Genomic DNA, 13,047 nt, shown 5'->3' on the forward strand with positions numbered 1-13,047 from the left:
ACCTCTTCCTAGGGCAAAACTGAAGTTTTTGAGGATGTTTGAGGTCTGGTGGGCTGCTCAAAATAACCTTTTGTCCCCTCAAAATAGGGTTATCTTTTTGTTTGGTTGTTTGTTTTCTTGTGGGTACAGAGGGCAAAGGGGAGATGGGGTGAGGAGGACTCCCAGGAGATCAAGATGATTTTTCCCCCTTGGGATGGGCAAACACATGGCTGGGGGCTCAGAAAGGGGAACCTGTTTCCAACTAGTGTGGATTTACGTGGCAGGGTTTTGGAGCAGGACTCCACGTCCCAAAGGACATCGAGCCCCATACGATGCAGCCGAGTCTCTGCACATTTGGGGAGCCTGAAGGACCCTGCCAGGAGCACGAGGGATGGATCCGATGGGGAAAAGTGTGCTGGGGGAGGGAGGATGAAACCATCTGGGCAGCAAAGAGATAAATGACGGGGATTTCCACAGCACTGAGCAAGATGACCCAGGCATTTTGTGGAAACTCAGTGGGAAGGAGGCGGAGCAAGCGGCTGTGTGGATTTGTGCACCCGAGGCTGCTCTCCTCATCCCGGACACCCTTTGGCATTGCAAATTGCTCCCTGAAGTCCCCCAAAATGTATTATTATTTTTTTCCCCAGGCATGTCCCAGCACCTGTGTGGTTAAAGGTGGCTGTGCCGTTGTCACCGAGCCTCCTCCCAGTCTCAGCTGTGATTGTTCAGAGCATCCAGAAGAAGTTCTTCCCATGACAGCAGAGTATAGCTTGTCATAAAACAATTCCCGGTTGTTTTGTCCCAGGAAATTATGGCATGCTGCGTTGTTCATTATTCCTAATCTCTCTTCTCCCTGCTTCCTCCAATGCTGTGTGAGTAGGGGTGTTACCAAAGCTGTGGATCAGCGACTGGTGTACTGAGAAACGTTTTCTTTTTTTCCCCTTTTAAATACTGCCCCTTTCTCTAACCACTCCCCTTGTTAATAAAATATTGAGGAGGAGTGGCCAAAAAATAAAAATACAAAGAGAAGCGCACATTTCCATTAGAAACCTGCCCGTTTGCTAAAACACATATTTTCTCCTAGCTGAAGCTGTGGGCAGCTCTTGGAGACACAGGAGCTCTGCAGGACATGCAGCACACAATGAGAAGGCATTGGAAGCTCTCCATCAAATGCCATATATTCAGGCCATATTTTCTGCTTTTAAACCAGCAGTAACCAGAGCACCAAATTCCTCTGCCACCAAAGCAGGAGGTGTCTCTAGAAATTTGCTTTATGTTTTCACAGAATGACAGAATTGTAGGGGTTGGAAGGGACCTCAAGAAATCATCAGGTCCAACCCCCATTTCCTTCAAAAATGACAAATTTTGCAAGAAAGCCATCTTTCAATTTTATTTTATTTTTTCCAATTTTATCTTTAAAGCTAGAGCAGCGTCTCTTCACACTTGAGTTTGAAAGAGCACCTTTAGGTTGGCCACAGACTGGTGAAAACATCCCTTTTATGGAGAAAAAGGGTTTTTGAACGTGCTGGGTGGCAGCTTTATATGTCTTTTTTTTTGCTCCCTGCAAGTGTAAAAGAATTTTGCCCGGCTCAATTCCCCTACTCCCTGCCCTTTGCAAACTCAAAGCTCAATTTTAATCCGCTGATTTTTGAAGTTTTCCAGAATTGGGACCCATGCCTGGAGGGAGCTTTGTCTCAGCTGGGGCGAAGCCTCCGTAATCCAGAGCAGGAGTAGTCATTGTGTGTTGCTCCCTCTACCGGAGAAAATAAGGTGATAATAATGTGTTTTGGGTTGGGAAAGGTTGTGTTTGAGGTGGTTGAATAAAAAGGGGGTTTATAGGTTAGTTTTGGGCAGCTCCAGCCCCAAAAGAGAGGGGGTGAAGCAGGAAAGATGGGACGGGCTACTGGGATGGACCAAGCTCTGGGTTTTGGGTGAAGGATGGAGTTTGGAAGAGGAACCTATTTAGAAAAAAAAAAAATAAATCAAACACAGTGGATGCAAAATCATTTGAACCAAAATTTTGGGTGTTGAAAGGACAACTAAAAATCCCCAACATGAATTTGTACAGACACAAAATGTAGGCAAAGGACAATGGGATGGACACATCCTTTCTGCTGTGCCCTGGGATCCCCGTTTGGGGCTGTCTGGTAGAGAATGATGATTTCTCGTCTGCTTTATTTGACCAAAAACCAACCTGCAGAGCAAAGCCACATCCTCCAGTACCTCACAGAGCAGGAGGGAGAACAGAGTGCTGCTGCTGCAGGAGGAAACCTCAGGGCTTCAGTTGTTTTCCCCAGCCTAAGAGGGGACAAGAAGGGTCTGGGGGATCCGTGCCGTGATGATGGGAGCCGTCACCTCGTTGGTATTGGTTGGTGTGTGAAGGTGTTTTGGATTTTGGGATGGGCTGCAGGAAAAGTGGGAAAAGTTGCAGGTGTTTCACCCATTTCTTCCCCTGGAGCATTTCTTCAGCTGGTTCACCACCAACAACCACAGAGGCTTGTGCAACCCCTTCTCCACAAAAACCTTCTCTCAGTCATTAATTCCACGAAATTTTGTCCTCTCCACCCCAAACAGAGGAGACGTTTCCACCACTTTGCTCTGCAACCCTTGTACTCTTTGCTCTGGAGCAATAGTTGGGGTGGAGAGGCTGTGATGTGAGCTCAGATATCTCAAACCTGAATTTAGTTGATAAATCCAGCAAGGTTCATTGACGAAATCATTACATCCAACCTTCTTAATGAGGTGGCTCTTCTATGCCTGTATTCCCAAAGACTTTTGGTGGAGAAATTTATGGAAAATGGGGGTGATGTTTGGGGTGAAGCATCTCCTCATGCTTGCCCACGATTCATGAGAATATAAATTAAAATAAAATAAATGAAGGTACTAAACTATGGGGTGAAAAGGAGCAAAAATAAATCAGAGGAAACAGGGATGCTAGGACTTAAAAACCAGAATCATAGAATATCCCTTGTTGGAAGGGGCCCATAAATTAAAACGAAAAATAAAAATAGGAAGGAAATTTCATCCTGGCGTGGACTTCTTGCTGCTGCAAATTTCTTGTGCATGAAAAGAAATTCGCCTGGGGGTTATTTAAAAGAGAAAGTGCAGAATCCAAGAGAAACCAAGAAAATTCAAAAGGCCAGAGGCAGGAAGGGCTGAAGACAGGGAGGTTTGGGGTTTGGTGGCTTAAAAATTAAATGAAGACACAAAACATAACGAGGTGTTAATCTGTTAAATCTTGTCGTGGATGAGGTTCTGAAAAGGTGCTAAACCACCCGCTGCTGCTGTCAAGGGAACAGTTCTGCAACAGTTTTGCAAAAAATGTTAGAGAGGGAGCAGCCATGCAGATTCTACCCTAAAATCTATTTCATTTTATTTATTTTTGCTAAAATCCCCATCCCTTATACCTGTCCCTGGCTTGCAGAGGTGCTGGAGGCAAAGGGGCTGAGCGCTGGTGGCTTCTGCTTCTTCTTCCCCCCTCCAAGGTTTTACCCTCACCTCCAAAGGTGGGAAAGGGAGAGGTACTGATTGCTAAGTGGAATTTTGGGGATAACTGCATGGAAAAGGGCGTTATGCTCCCCTCCCCAGCTTGGTGCCAAGGTGCACAAACGTCTGTGCAAGAAGATAATTGCAATACAAACATGATAATAAATGAGATGAAAGCCCTGCCCTGACCCCGCACTCCTGGAGAAGAAGGGGTTACTATTGCTTTTTCAATGCTTTTTATTTTGATATTTCTTTTTGCTATATATATATTTTAAGTTTTATGCTAGTTAAATAAAATGTCCTTCCCTTTGCACCTCTCAGAGGCTGCTTCGCTTTCGGAAACCGCTTTTTGTGGGCGGCCTCAGCAGGTTGGGGAGGAGAGGGCAGCAGGCGAGGCTCAGACACCCAGCGCCGCTTCACCCAGCTTTACCTCCAGGAAAAAAAAATATATATATATATAAAATAATAATAATTTTCTTTTTCTGCCCCCGCACCTGGCTCTGCTGCTCCCTGGGGACTGCTGGCGATGGCGCTGACAACGGTTTACACCGACCTGGAGTTGCCACCAGGTCCCAGAGGCATCCCACAGCTCCCAAAGCCTCCTGGTGAGTGGATTTGCTTCGTACCCATGGGTGCAGGGGTCCCTCTGGGCTTTGGGCCTATTTTTTTTAGGGGAGGTGGGCTGGACGCCCTACAAACAGTGCTGGTGCTGTCCCTGGTGCCACTCCGGAGCTGCTGGGCCCTAGAATGGGGCGGGGAAAACACAGGAAGAAGAGTTTTTTTTTTTTTTTTTTTTTTCTGGCCCAAATCCTCATTTTCCTCAAGGATGTTTGCTGTCCACCTCCACTACGGGGCAGAGCAGCTGCACGAGCAGATTTCTTTCCCCAAATCTCTCTGAAATGTGCTGCAAGGAGAATTTCCCCGAGGACACCGCTACCTGCAGAGCTTTTGCACGCTCCCCTTTCTCACCTCGCTCGAGGGCTTCTGCAAGCGGGCTGCAACCGAGCAGCAATTGTGGATTTGAGCACCCCAAGACTTCATTTTGGGCCCTTCCCTTGAGCCAGGACCCCCCCAAGCCCCCTCCCAGGTGCAGCATGGGGTGCAAGGAGCTGAGCTGCTGTTCATCACCTCGGCCAAGTGAGGGAGGCAGCTTGTGGGTGTTTTTTTTTGCTTCTCAGCTCCCCTCCAAGCCACCTTGCAGGATGCAGGGTGAGGGGGGGAGGGGGGACAGATGTGACTGTCCCCATGACGTGGACACCAAACTGAAGGGGGTTAAAACAGGGAAGGGATGGCGACGATGTGGGTTTCTCTCCCAATACGGGTCCCGTTGCAGGTCGCCGGTGGTACTGGGTGATAATGGGAACCGGATGGGTTGGGGCCGCCGTCCTGGCGGGCATCGTGGTGTGGCTGCTGCAGCGACACGGTGAGTGGCGGGGGAAAAACAAATCAAATCCCCCCCAAAAAAGCCATGGCAGATCCGTATTTTGCCTCTATTTGGAGAACATCTCCTGGACCCACCAGGCTGTTTTTATTGTTTGTTTGTTTGTTTTGTGGGTTTGATGCCTGTGCTGCCACAAATCCCTGCTCCCTCTGGCAGCACCTTGCTCCATCCCACGCCGAGGGTGGCTCTGCACAAGGGTTTCACCCCACTGCTTGCATCCCGGGGTCAAACCCATCCCGCCCCCCAATTTCAGATGGAAACAGCCTCAATCTCACTGGCTCGTGCTCCTGGGAATCCTGCCTGGGCAAGGACACCACCAACTCCAACTGCTCCCTGAACTACTTCCAGCTGGGGCTCAGAGAGCGGCTGTGCGAGGCCAAGAGCCACCAGACACCAGGTAGCCCACGCTGTTATGGGGGTGTTGGCTTGCTTTGGGCCCCTCCATGAAGAAAATGGGGCCCAACGGTGAAGGAAAGCCCCCTTGGACTCCCCATCCTGCTGCTTTCCCTCCGTGTTGTCACCTTTATCCTTCCCCTCTCCATGCACCCCTCTTTGTACCTTCAACCTCTGCTCCTATCCCTCCAACCCCAGCTTTCCCCCCAGTTCTCATAAAGATTTTTCTCCTAAAAAACAAAAGGGGTTGAGAAAAGCTTGGGAGGGACCTGGGGAGGGGTCTCCCAGCTTCGCCCCTTACCCAGCTCATGTCCCCAACCCCTGCCCCAGGTGCCGAGGGCTGCTGGCTCTGCCCTGCGGGCTGGCAGCCCTTCGCCACCAAATGCTACTGGGTTTCTGCAAAAACCCTGTCCTGGGAAGAGGCAGGAGGTGACTGCAAGGACAGGAGGGCAGAGCTGGTGGTGCTGAAGAGCATGGAGGAGAAGGTAAAGGACCAAAGAGAAGCATCGCGACTGCAATCGATTTTTTTTTGTAGCTGATGCTGCCTGCCCAAATTGCAGAGACAATCAGATGTTGGGGAAATTAAATAATAATAAAGAGGGGGGAATAATAATGATAAAATAATAAAATAATAATAGAAAGGGGAGAAAAGAGGGATGGAGGGGGGGTAAAAAGAGGAGAAGGGGGAGAAAAGGAGGTGAAGGGGGGGAAAAAGAGGGAGGGGGAAGAAAAGGGAGAGAAGGGGGGAAGAAAAGGGGGAGAAAAAGAGATAAGGGGGAAAGAGGGATAAGGTAGGGAAAAGAGGGAGAGTGGGGAAAAGGATGGGGGGGAAAATGGGGAGGAGGAGAAAACGGGGAAGAAGGGGTGAAAAGGAAGAGAAAGGGGGGGAAAAACAGGGAGATGGGGTCTGCTTCCTCCTCCCCTAGGACTTCATTGGGACCATGAGCAAAGAATTACCAGGGATCTGGACGGGGCTCAGCACCATCCCGACTCAGGGCAAGGAGTGGACATGGATGGATGGATCCCCTTTGCAGGATGATTCGTGAGTTGTTCCCAAGCCCCGTGCAAAAACCCCATCCCAGGAGAAATTTCGGTTGCTCACCCGCTTCCTTGACAGCAAACTCCCCCCAGAATCCTTCCAGAGCTGGTGGGGAACAAATGAAATTTGGGCAATGCGGGCCCGCAGCCCCCAGCTGCTCGGCAAGGAGAGGAAGAAGTGATCAAAACATTTTTCCTACATATTTTCCCTGTAATTTCAGGCAGGGAAATTGCAACTGGTTAAAAAGGAGATGCCCCAATCCGGGATATTTTGCAGCTGGGGTCCTCCTGTAGCCACATTGACTTTGATATCCAAAAAAAAAAAAAAATAGAGCTTTTGGGAGAGATAAATATTTATTAACAAAGCAGAGGGTGTATGGGGAGGAGAAACGAGTGTTTTTTTTGTGTTTCTTTGTTTGTTTGTTTTGTTTTGGTTTGTTTTTTTTTTGTTTTTTTTTTTTGTTTGTTTGTTTGTTTTGTATTTTTTTGTTTTGTTTTGGTTTGTGTTTTTTTTTTTTTTTTTTTTTTTTTTTTTTTTTTTTTTTGTGGGGCAAAAGCTGGAAAATTGCTTTCTCTGGAGAAACAGGAGGCAAACAGGGTGGTACACTCCAAGCTGAATGGCTGACTTGGTTAAAGTTTTTTGGGGGGCTAAACAACCATCTGAAGAGATGAAATGTTGCTGCTGGAAGCAGCATCCAAGCTCTTTGCCAGGTGACATGGAAAGAATACAGGGATGCTGTTCGTGTCTGTAGGAAGAAAATTCGTGTGGCTAAAGCACACCTAGAGTTGAAGCTGGCTGTGTCTGTGAGAGAAAATAAAAAGGGTTTTTTTAGATATGTGAATGGAAAAAGGAGAACTAAAGAATACATAGGGCCGCTCCTTGACAGGGAAGGTCTTCTCACAGACGATGACATAGGCAAAGCAGAGACGCTTAACGCCTTCTTTGCCTCTGTCTTCAATGCCGATGATGGGCTTCGGGACCCAGGGTGCCCCGAGCTGGAGGACCGGGACGGTGGGGATGACAAACTCCCAACCGACCCTGAACGTGTGTGGGATCTGCTACTCCACCTGGATCCCTACAAGTCCATGGGTCCGGATGGGATTCATCCCCGGGTGCTGAAGGAGCTGGCGGACGTCATCGCAGAACCTCTCTCAATTATTTTTCAACGATCCTGGGAATCTGGAGAGGTCCCGGTAGACTGGAAGCTGGCAAATGTTGTGCCGATTTTCAAGAAGGGTCAGAAAGAAGACCCTAGCAATTACAGGCCTGTCAGTCTCACATCAGTGCCTGGTAAAATCATGGAGAAGATGGTTCTCGAACGTATTGAGGCGCACCTGGGGGACAATGCAGTCATTGGTCCCAGCCAGCATGGGTTTGTGAAGGGTAGGTCCTGCCTAACTAACCTGATTTCCTTTTATGATAAGATCACCCGTATGGTAGACCAAGGGAAACCAGCTGATGTGATTTTTTTGGACTTCAGCAAGGCTTTTGACACGGTTTCCCATAGGATCCTACTGGACAAAATGTCCACCATACAGCTAAATAAAAACATCATACGATGGGTGAGCAATTGGCTAACGGGCAGGGCCCAAAGGGTTATGGTGAATGGGGCTGCGTCAGGCTGGCGGGCGGTCACCAGTGGGGTCCCTCAAGGCTCCATTTTAGGGCCGATACTTTTCAATATTTTTATAAACGATCTGGATGTAGGAATAGAAGGTATTTTGAGCAAGTTTGCAGATGACACCAAACTTGGAGGAGTTGTGGACTCGAATGAGGATGGAAAGGCCTTGCAGAGGGATCTGGATAGGTTGGAGAGCTGGGCGATCGCCAACCGCATGAAGTTCAATAAGAGCAAGTGCCGGGTCCTGCACCTGGGACGGGGAAACCCCGGCTGCACGTACAGACTGGGCGATGAGACGCTGGAGAGCAGCCTAGAAGAGAGGGATCTGGGGGTCGTGGTAGACAGCAAGTTGAATATGAGCCAGCAGTGTGCCCTGGCAGCCAGGAGGGCCAACCGTGTCCTGGGGTGCATCAAGCACGGCATCGCTAGTAGGTCGAGGGAGGTGATTGTCCCGCTCTACTCTGCGCTGGTGTGGCCTCACCTCGAGTACTGTGTGCAGTTCTGGGCACCACAGTATAAAAAGGACATGAAACTGTTGGAGAGTGTCCAGAGGAGGGCTACAAAGATGGTGAAAGGCCTGGAGGGGAAGACGTACGAGGAACGGCTGAGGGCACTGGGCCTGTTCAGCCTGGAGAAGAGGAGGCTGAGGGGAGACCTCATCGCAGTCTACAACTTCCTCGTAAGGGGGTGTCGAGAGGCAGGAGACCTTTTCTCCATTAACACCAGCGACAGGACCCGCGGGAACGGAGTTAAGCTGAGGCAGGGGAAGTTTAGGCTGGACATCAGGAAGGGGTTCTTCACAGAGAGAGTGGTTGCACACTGGAACAGGCTCCCCAGGGAAGTGGTCACTGCACCGAGCCTGACTGAATTTAAGAAGAGATTGGACTGTGCACTTAGTCACATGGTCTGAACTTGGGTAGACCTGTGCGGTGTCAAGAGTTGGACTTGATGATCCTTAAGGGTCCCTTCCAACTCAGGATATTCTATGATTCTATGATTCTATGATTCTTTCTGTTGGGCTGATTAAAATCTTGCTTACGGTGCTCCCCAGGCTGCAGGTGATGGGGGAAAGGAGGGTGAATGCCTGTGCGGCGATATTGAAGGGGCAGCTCCGCTCCCACTTGTGCAGCGCGCCGTTGCATTGGATTTGCCAGAAAGAGGCCACCAAGATTTAAGCACAGCTTCAACTGAGGGAGCCACGACAAGGCACAAACGGGATGGAACACGGCACCGGGATGCCAAAAAGGAGCTCCAGAGCTTCGAGGCTGGTGGCTTCTCCCAGCTCTGCTTCGTTCTTCCACTTTCCCTTTCTCCTCCTACATCTGAATCCCACAAACAAGGGCATCAAGCCCTCAAGCTTCAGAGTGCTGGACAAATGTTTTTTCCAAACCTTTTGGATATTCCCAAGTCTCTCTGGAAGTGCTTCAAAGACATGAGTGGCTGAAGGATCCTTTGATCCCAGAACTCCATGCTGTTGCTTCAAGGAGTTTCTATTTCTGCAAGCTGAAGTTAAAATAAATTAATACTTATTTTTTTAAATAAAGCACCGTCAGGAACCCTACACAAGGGGGTTTAGTGGTAGCAGCTTTCTCTTCATCATCTTCATGGTGTAAATTTGGAAGAGACTCCAGGATGCAGGAGGATGCTGCAAGGGGGCAGCTCAGGGCTCTCCTCCCCTCCACGCTCCCCTGGGGCTCTTCAGGGGGTGGCTGCAGACCAAAAACTTCAGCTGGGAGCACCAGTCACTGCTGACCCCATCACTGTTGATGTAGGCACATTGGCCATTGCCCCGGATATTGAACCTGCACAGAGTAGCAGAAGGAGAAGTCAAGGGGCTGAGCATCTCCCACATAAGCAAACGGTGCTGGAAGGAGGAGGAAGAATCCTTTCCAGCGGACAATGACCCCCATGCAAAGCTAAATCTGCCCCCTTCCATGAAGGGAGGAATATTTTTGGTTGATTAATCCCATATAGGTTCATCCAGGGATGCCCTCTGCATCCACAAGCTGCTTCCCAGTGTTATATATGGAATGGTAATTCATGTCGAGAAAATGGTTGATATTAATGAAGAAGGGGGAGATTTGTGAGTGTGGCCATGGGGATTGGAAAGCCTTGTGGTTGAGATAACATTAGACTCTTAACGACCAGGCCATCAGGAATATAAAAGAGTTTAGCGGGAACAAAGAAGGGTGATTCAGGAGACTCCATGCAGTCTCTTTCAGGTTTCTTGTTCTCCAGCCCTTAAGCCATGGAAGTTTCTGGGTGTTTGCTGTTGTTGTTACATTCAAAGTTGTCTGACCAATGAAAAGTTGTTTTTGAAAAGAACTGCTGTGGAGACAAGGGTATATATAAGAGGGGAGCCTGCCCTCAAGATAAAAAAAAAAAAAAAAAGGCAACAGGATGTGATGAAGTTATGTCATCAATAAAGAAGCAGAAAGAAGGAATGAAAAGGAACAGGCTGGCAGAATGGAGACCAGGAGAGCAACAGGCACACTGATCGCCCCATGAAGATAGGTTTGGCCAAACTCAGCAAACTGCTCAGAGAAGCTTGTACAGAAAGTCACTGGAAATTGGCGCACCGGAGCTGGAGAGAAGCTCGAGCTGAGAGAAGCGGACATGTGCACACAACTGCCCCTCGCTGGTCAGCAGTTGCGCGTTATGGGGAATCATATGTCCTTAGGAACAAAGACTGTCCTGGTAACCTTACAGCTTATTCTCCTTCTTAACAATTGGACAGTTTATGAGCCTGAAACATGGGACCAAATTGAGGTCAAGGTGTGGGACTCTGCAACTACAAATGACAAGGTTGCAGTGGGATTGCTCGGCACCTGGCGAGCAATCCCTGAGGCCTTGAAGAGCCATGTGGGACCACAGTCAGAGATGTGTGGTTTACCAGATAGTGAGGGAGCTGTGGGCTCCTTTGCTGATCCGACTGCTATGCCATTGGCCCCTCTGCCACTACAGCCGTCAAAGGCTTTTGTTGTTACGCCCCCTGTTGGCCTAAACGTGCCTTTCGACCCAGGCCTCATTGGCCTTGAAAAGGAGATGGATATGCTTTTCTTTGATCCGGGAAGAACAGGATACATAAGACCTGAAGACCGAGTTGCTTGACAACTTAAAGCGAAACATATTGTTCAAAAGGAATGGAAAATGGAGACTTGTTTGTAATCAATAAAAGGAATGGAAGATTGAGACTGTTAAGTAATGGATCTTAAAGGATTGTTTGTTACCTTTTCTGATTGCACATATGTATAGGTGTACCCAGGTTTAGTATGTAAAAGCAATGTTCTGTATATTTAGAATGTTTGATGTTCACGTGTGCATGTTGGTGGAGCATAGACTCCCCGCACACACTGCCCTATTTACTTGCCTTTTATAGCTTTTATACCTTTTATAGCTTTTATACCTTTTATAGCTTTTATAAATATTAACAAATTCAGATTGAGTTGAGACTTCATTTATAATACTATACTATACTATTTATACTTATAAAAGGTATAAAAGGCAATTAAACAGTGCTGGGTGTGCGCGGAGTCTATGCTCCACCAACATGCACACACAAACATCAAACATTCTAAATATACAGAACATCGCTTTTACATACTAAACCCGAGTATGCCTGTACATATGTACAATCAGGAAAGGTAACAAACAATCCTTTAAGATCCATGACTTAACAGTCTCAATCTTCCATTCCTTTTGAACAATGTCTCGCTTTAAGTTGTCAAGCAACTCGGTCTTCAGGCCTTATGTCTCCCGTTCTTCCCGGATCGAAGAAAAGCATATCCATCTCCTTTTCAAGGCCAATGAGGCCTGGGTCGAAAGGCACGTTTAGGCCAACAGGGGGCGTAACAACAAAAGCCTCCGATGGCTATAGCGGCAGAAGGACCGATGCCCTAGCAGTCGGATCAGTAAAGGAGCCCGCAGCTCCCTCACTATCTGACAAACCACACGTTTGTGATTGTGGCCCCAAATGGCTCTTTAAGGCCTCAGGGATTGCTCGCCAGGTGCCGAGCAATCTCACCGCAACCTTGTCGTTTTTAATTGCAGAGTCCCACACCTTGACCTCAATTTGGTCCAACGTTTCAGGCTCATAAACTGTCCGATTGTTAATAAGGAGAATAAGCTGTAAGGTTACCAGGACAGTCTTTGTTCCTAAGGACATATGACTCCCCATAATGCGCAACTGCTGACCAGCGAGGGGCAGTTGTGTGCACAGGTCCGCTTCTCTCAGCTCGAGCTTCTCTCCAGCTCCGGTGCGCCCATTTCCAGCAACTTTCAGTACGAGATTGTCTGAGCAGTTTGCTAAGTTTGGCCGAACCTATCTTCATGGGGCGATCAGTGTGCCTGTTGCTCTCCTGGTCTCCATTCTGCCAGCCTGTTCCTTTTCATTCCTTCTTTCTGCTTCTTTATTGATGACATAACTTCATCACATCCTGTTGCCTTTTTTTTTTTTTTTTTTTATCTTGAGGGCAGGCTCCTCTCTTATACCCTTCTCTCCACAGCAGTTCTTTCAAAAACAACTTTTCATTGGTCAGACAACTTTGAATGTAACAACAACAGCAAACACCCAGGAACATCCATGCCTTAACAGCTGGAGAACTAGAGAACCATTTGGAGAACAAGAAACCAGAGACTGCATGGAGTCTCCTGAATCACCCTTCTTTGTTCCCTCTAAACTCTTTTATATTCCTGATGGCCTCATCATTAAGAGTCTAATGTTATCTCAATCACAGGGTTTTCCAACCCCCATGGCCACACTCCCAAGTCTCCCCCTTCTTTATTAATATCAACCATTTTCTCGACATGAATTACCATTCCATATATAACACTGGGAAGCAGCTTGTGGATGCAGAGGGCATCCCTGGATGAACCCATATGGGATCGAGCAACCAAAAATATTTCTTCCTTCATGGAAGGGGGCAGACTTAGCTTTGCATAGGGGTCATTGTCCGCTGGAAAGGATTCTTCCTCTTCCTTCCAGCACCGTTTGCTTATGTGGGAGATGCTCAGCCCCTTGACTTCTCCTTCTGCTTCTTTGTGCAGGTTCAATATCTGGGGCAATGGCCAATGTGCCTACCTCAACCT

At 48.1% G+C, this 13,047-nt stretch overlaps 2 protein-coding genes across 3 annotated transcripts in view; one reads left to right on the plus strand and one right to left on the minus strand.

Moving 5' to 3' along the window:
* LOC106019355 (C-type lectin domain family 2 member D) overlaps positions 1–13,047 on the minus strand; it is a 70,043-nt gene that overhangs the window by 20,317 nt on the left and 36,679 nt on the right. The gene's annotated exons all lie outside the window — the stretch shown is intronic.
* On the plus strand, positions 905–9,454 carry LOC119718673 (killer cell lectin-like receptor subfamily F member 1). The gene is made up of 6 exons (XM_072024939.1): positions 905–4,070; positions 4,799–4,888; positions 5,160–5,303; positions 5,630–5,784; positions 6,226–6,341; positions 9,011–9,454. The coding sequence occupies exons 1-6, from the start codon at positions 3,992–3,994 to the stop codon at positions 9,132–9,134; spliced, it is 708 nt and encodes a 235-aa protein (XP_071881040.1). The 5' UTR covers positions 905–3,991; the 3' UTR covers positions 9,135–9,454.

This window comes from Anas platyrhynchos, chromosome 17 (assembly GCF_047663525.1).
Source record: "Anas platyrhynchos isolate ZD024472 breed Pekin duck chromosome 17, IASCAAS_PekinDuck_T2T, whole genome shotgun sequence".
Classification (NCBI taxonomy): Eukaryota; Metazoa; Chordata; class Aves; order Anseriformes; family Anatidae; genus Anas; species Anas platyrhynchos.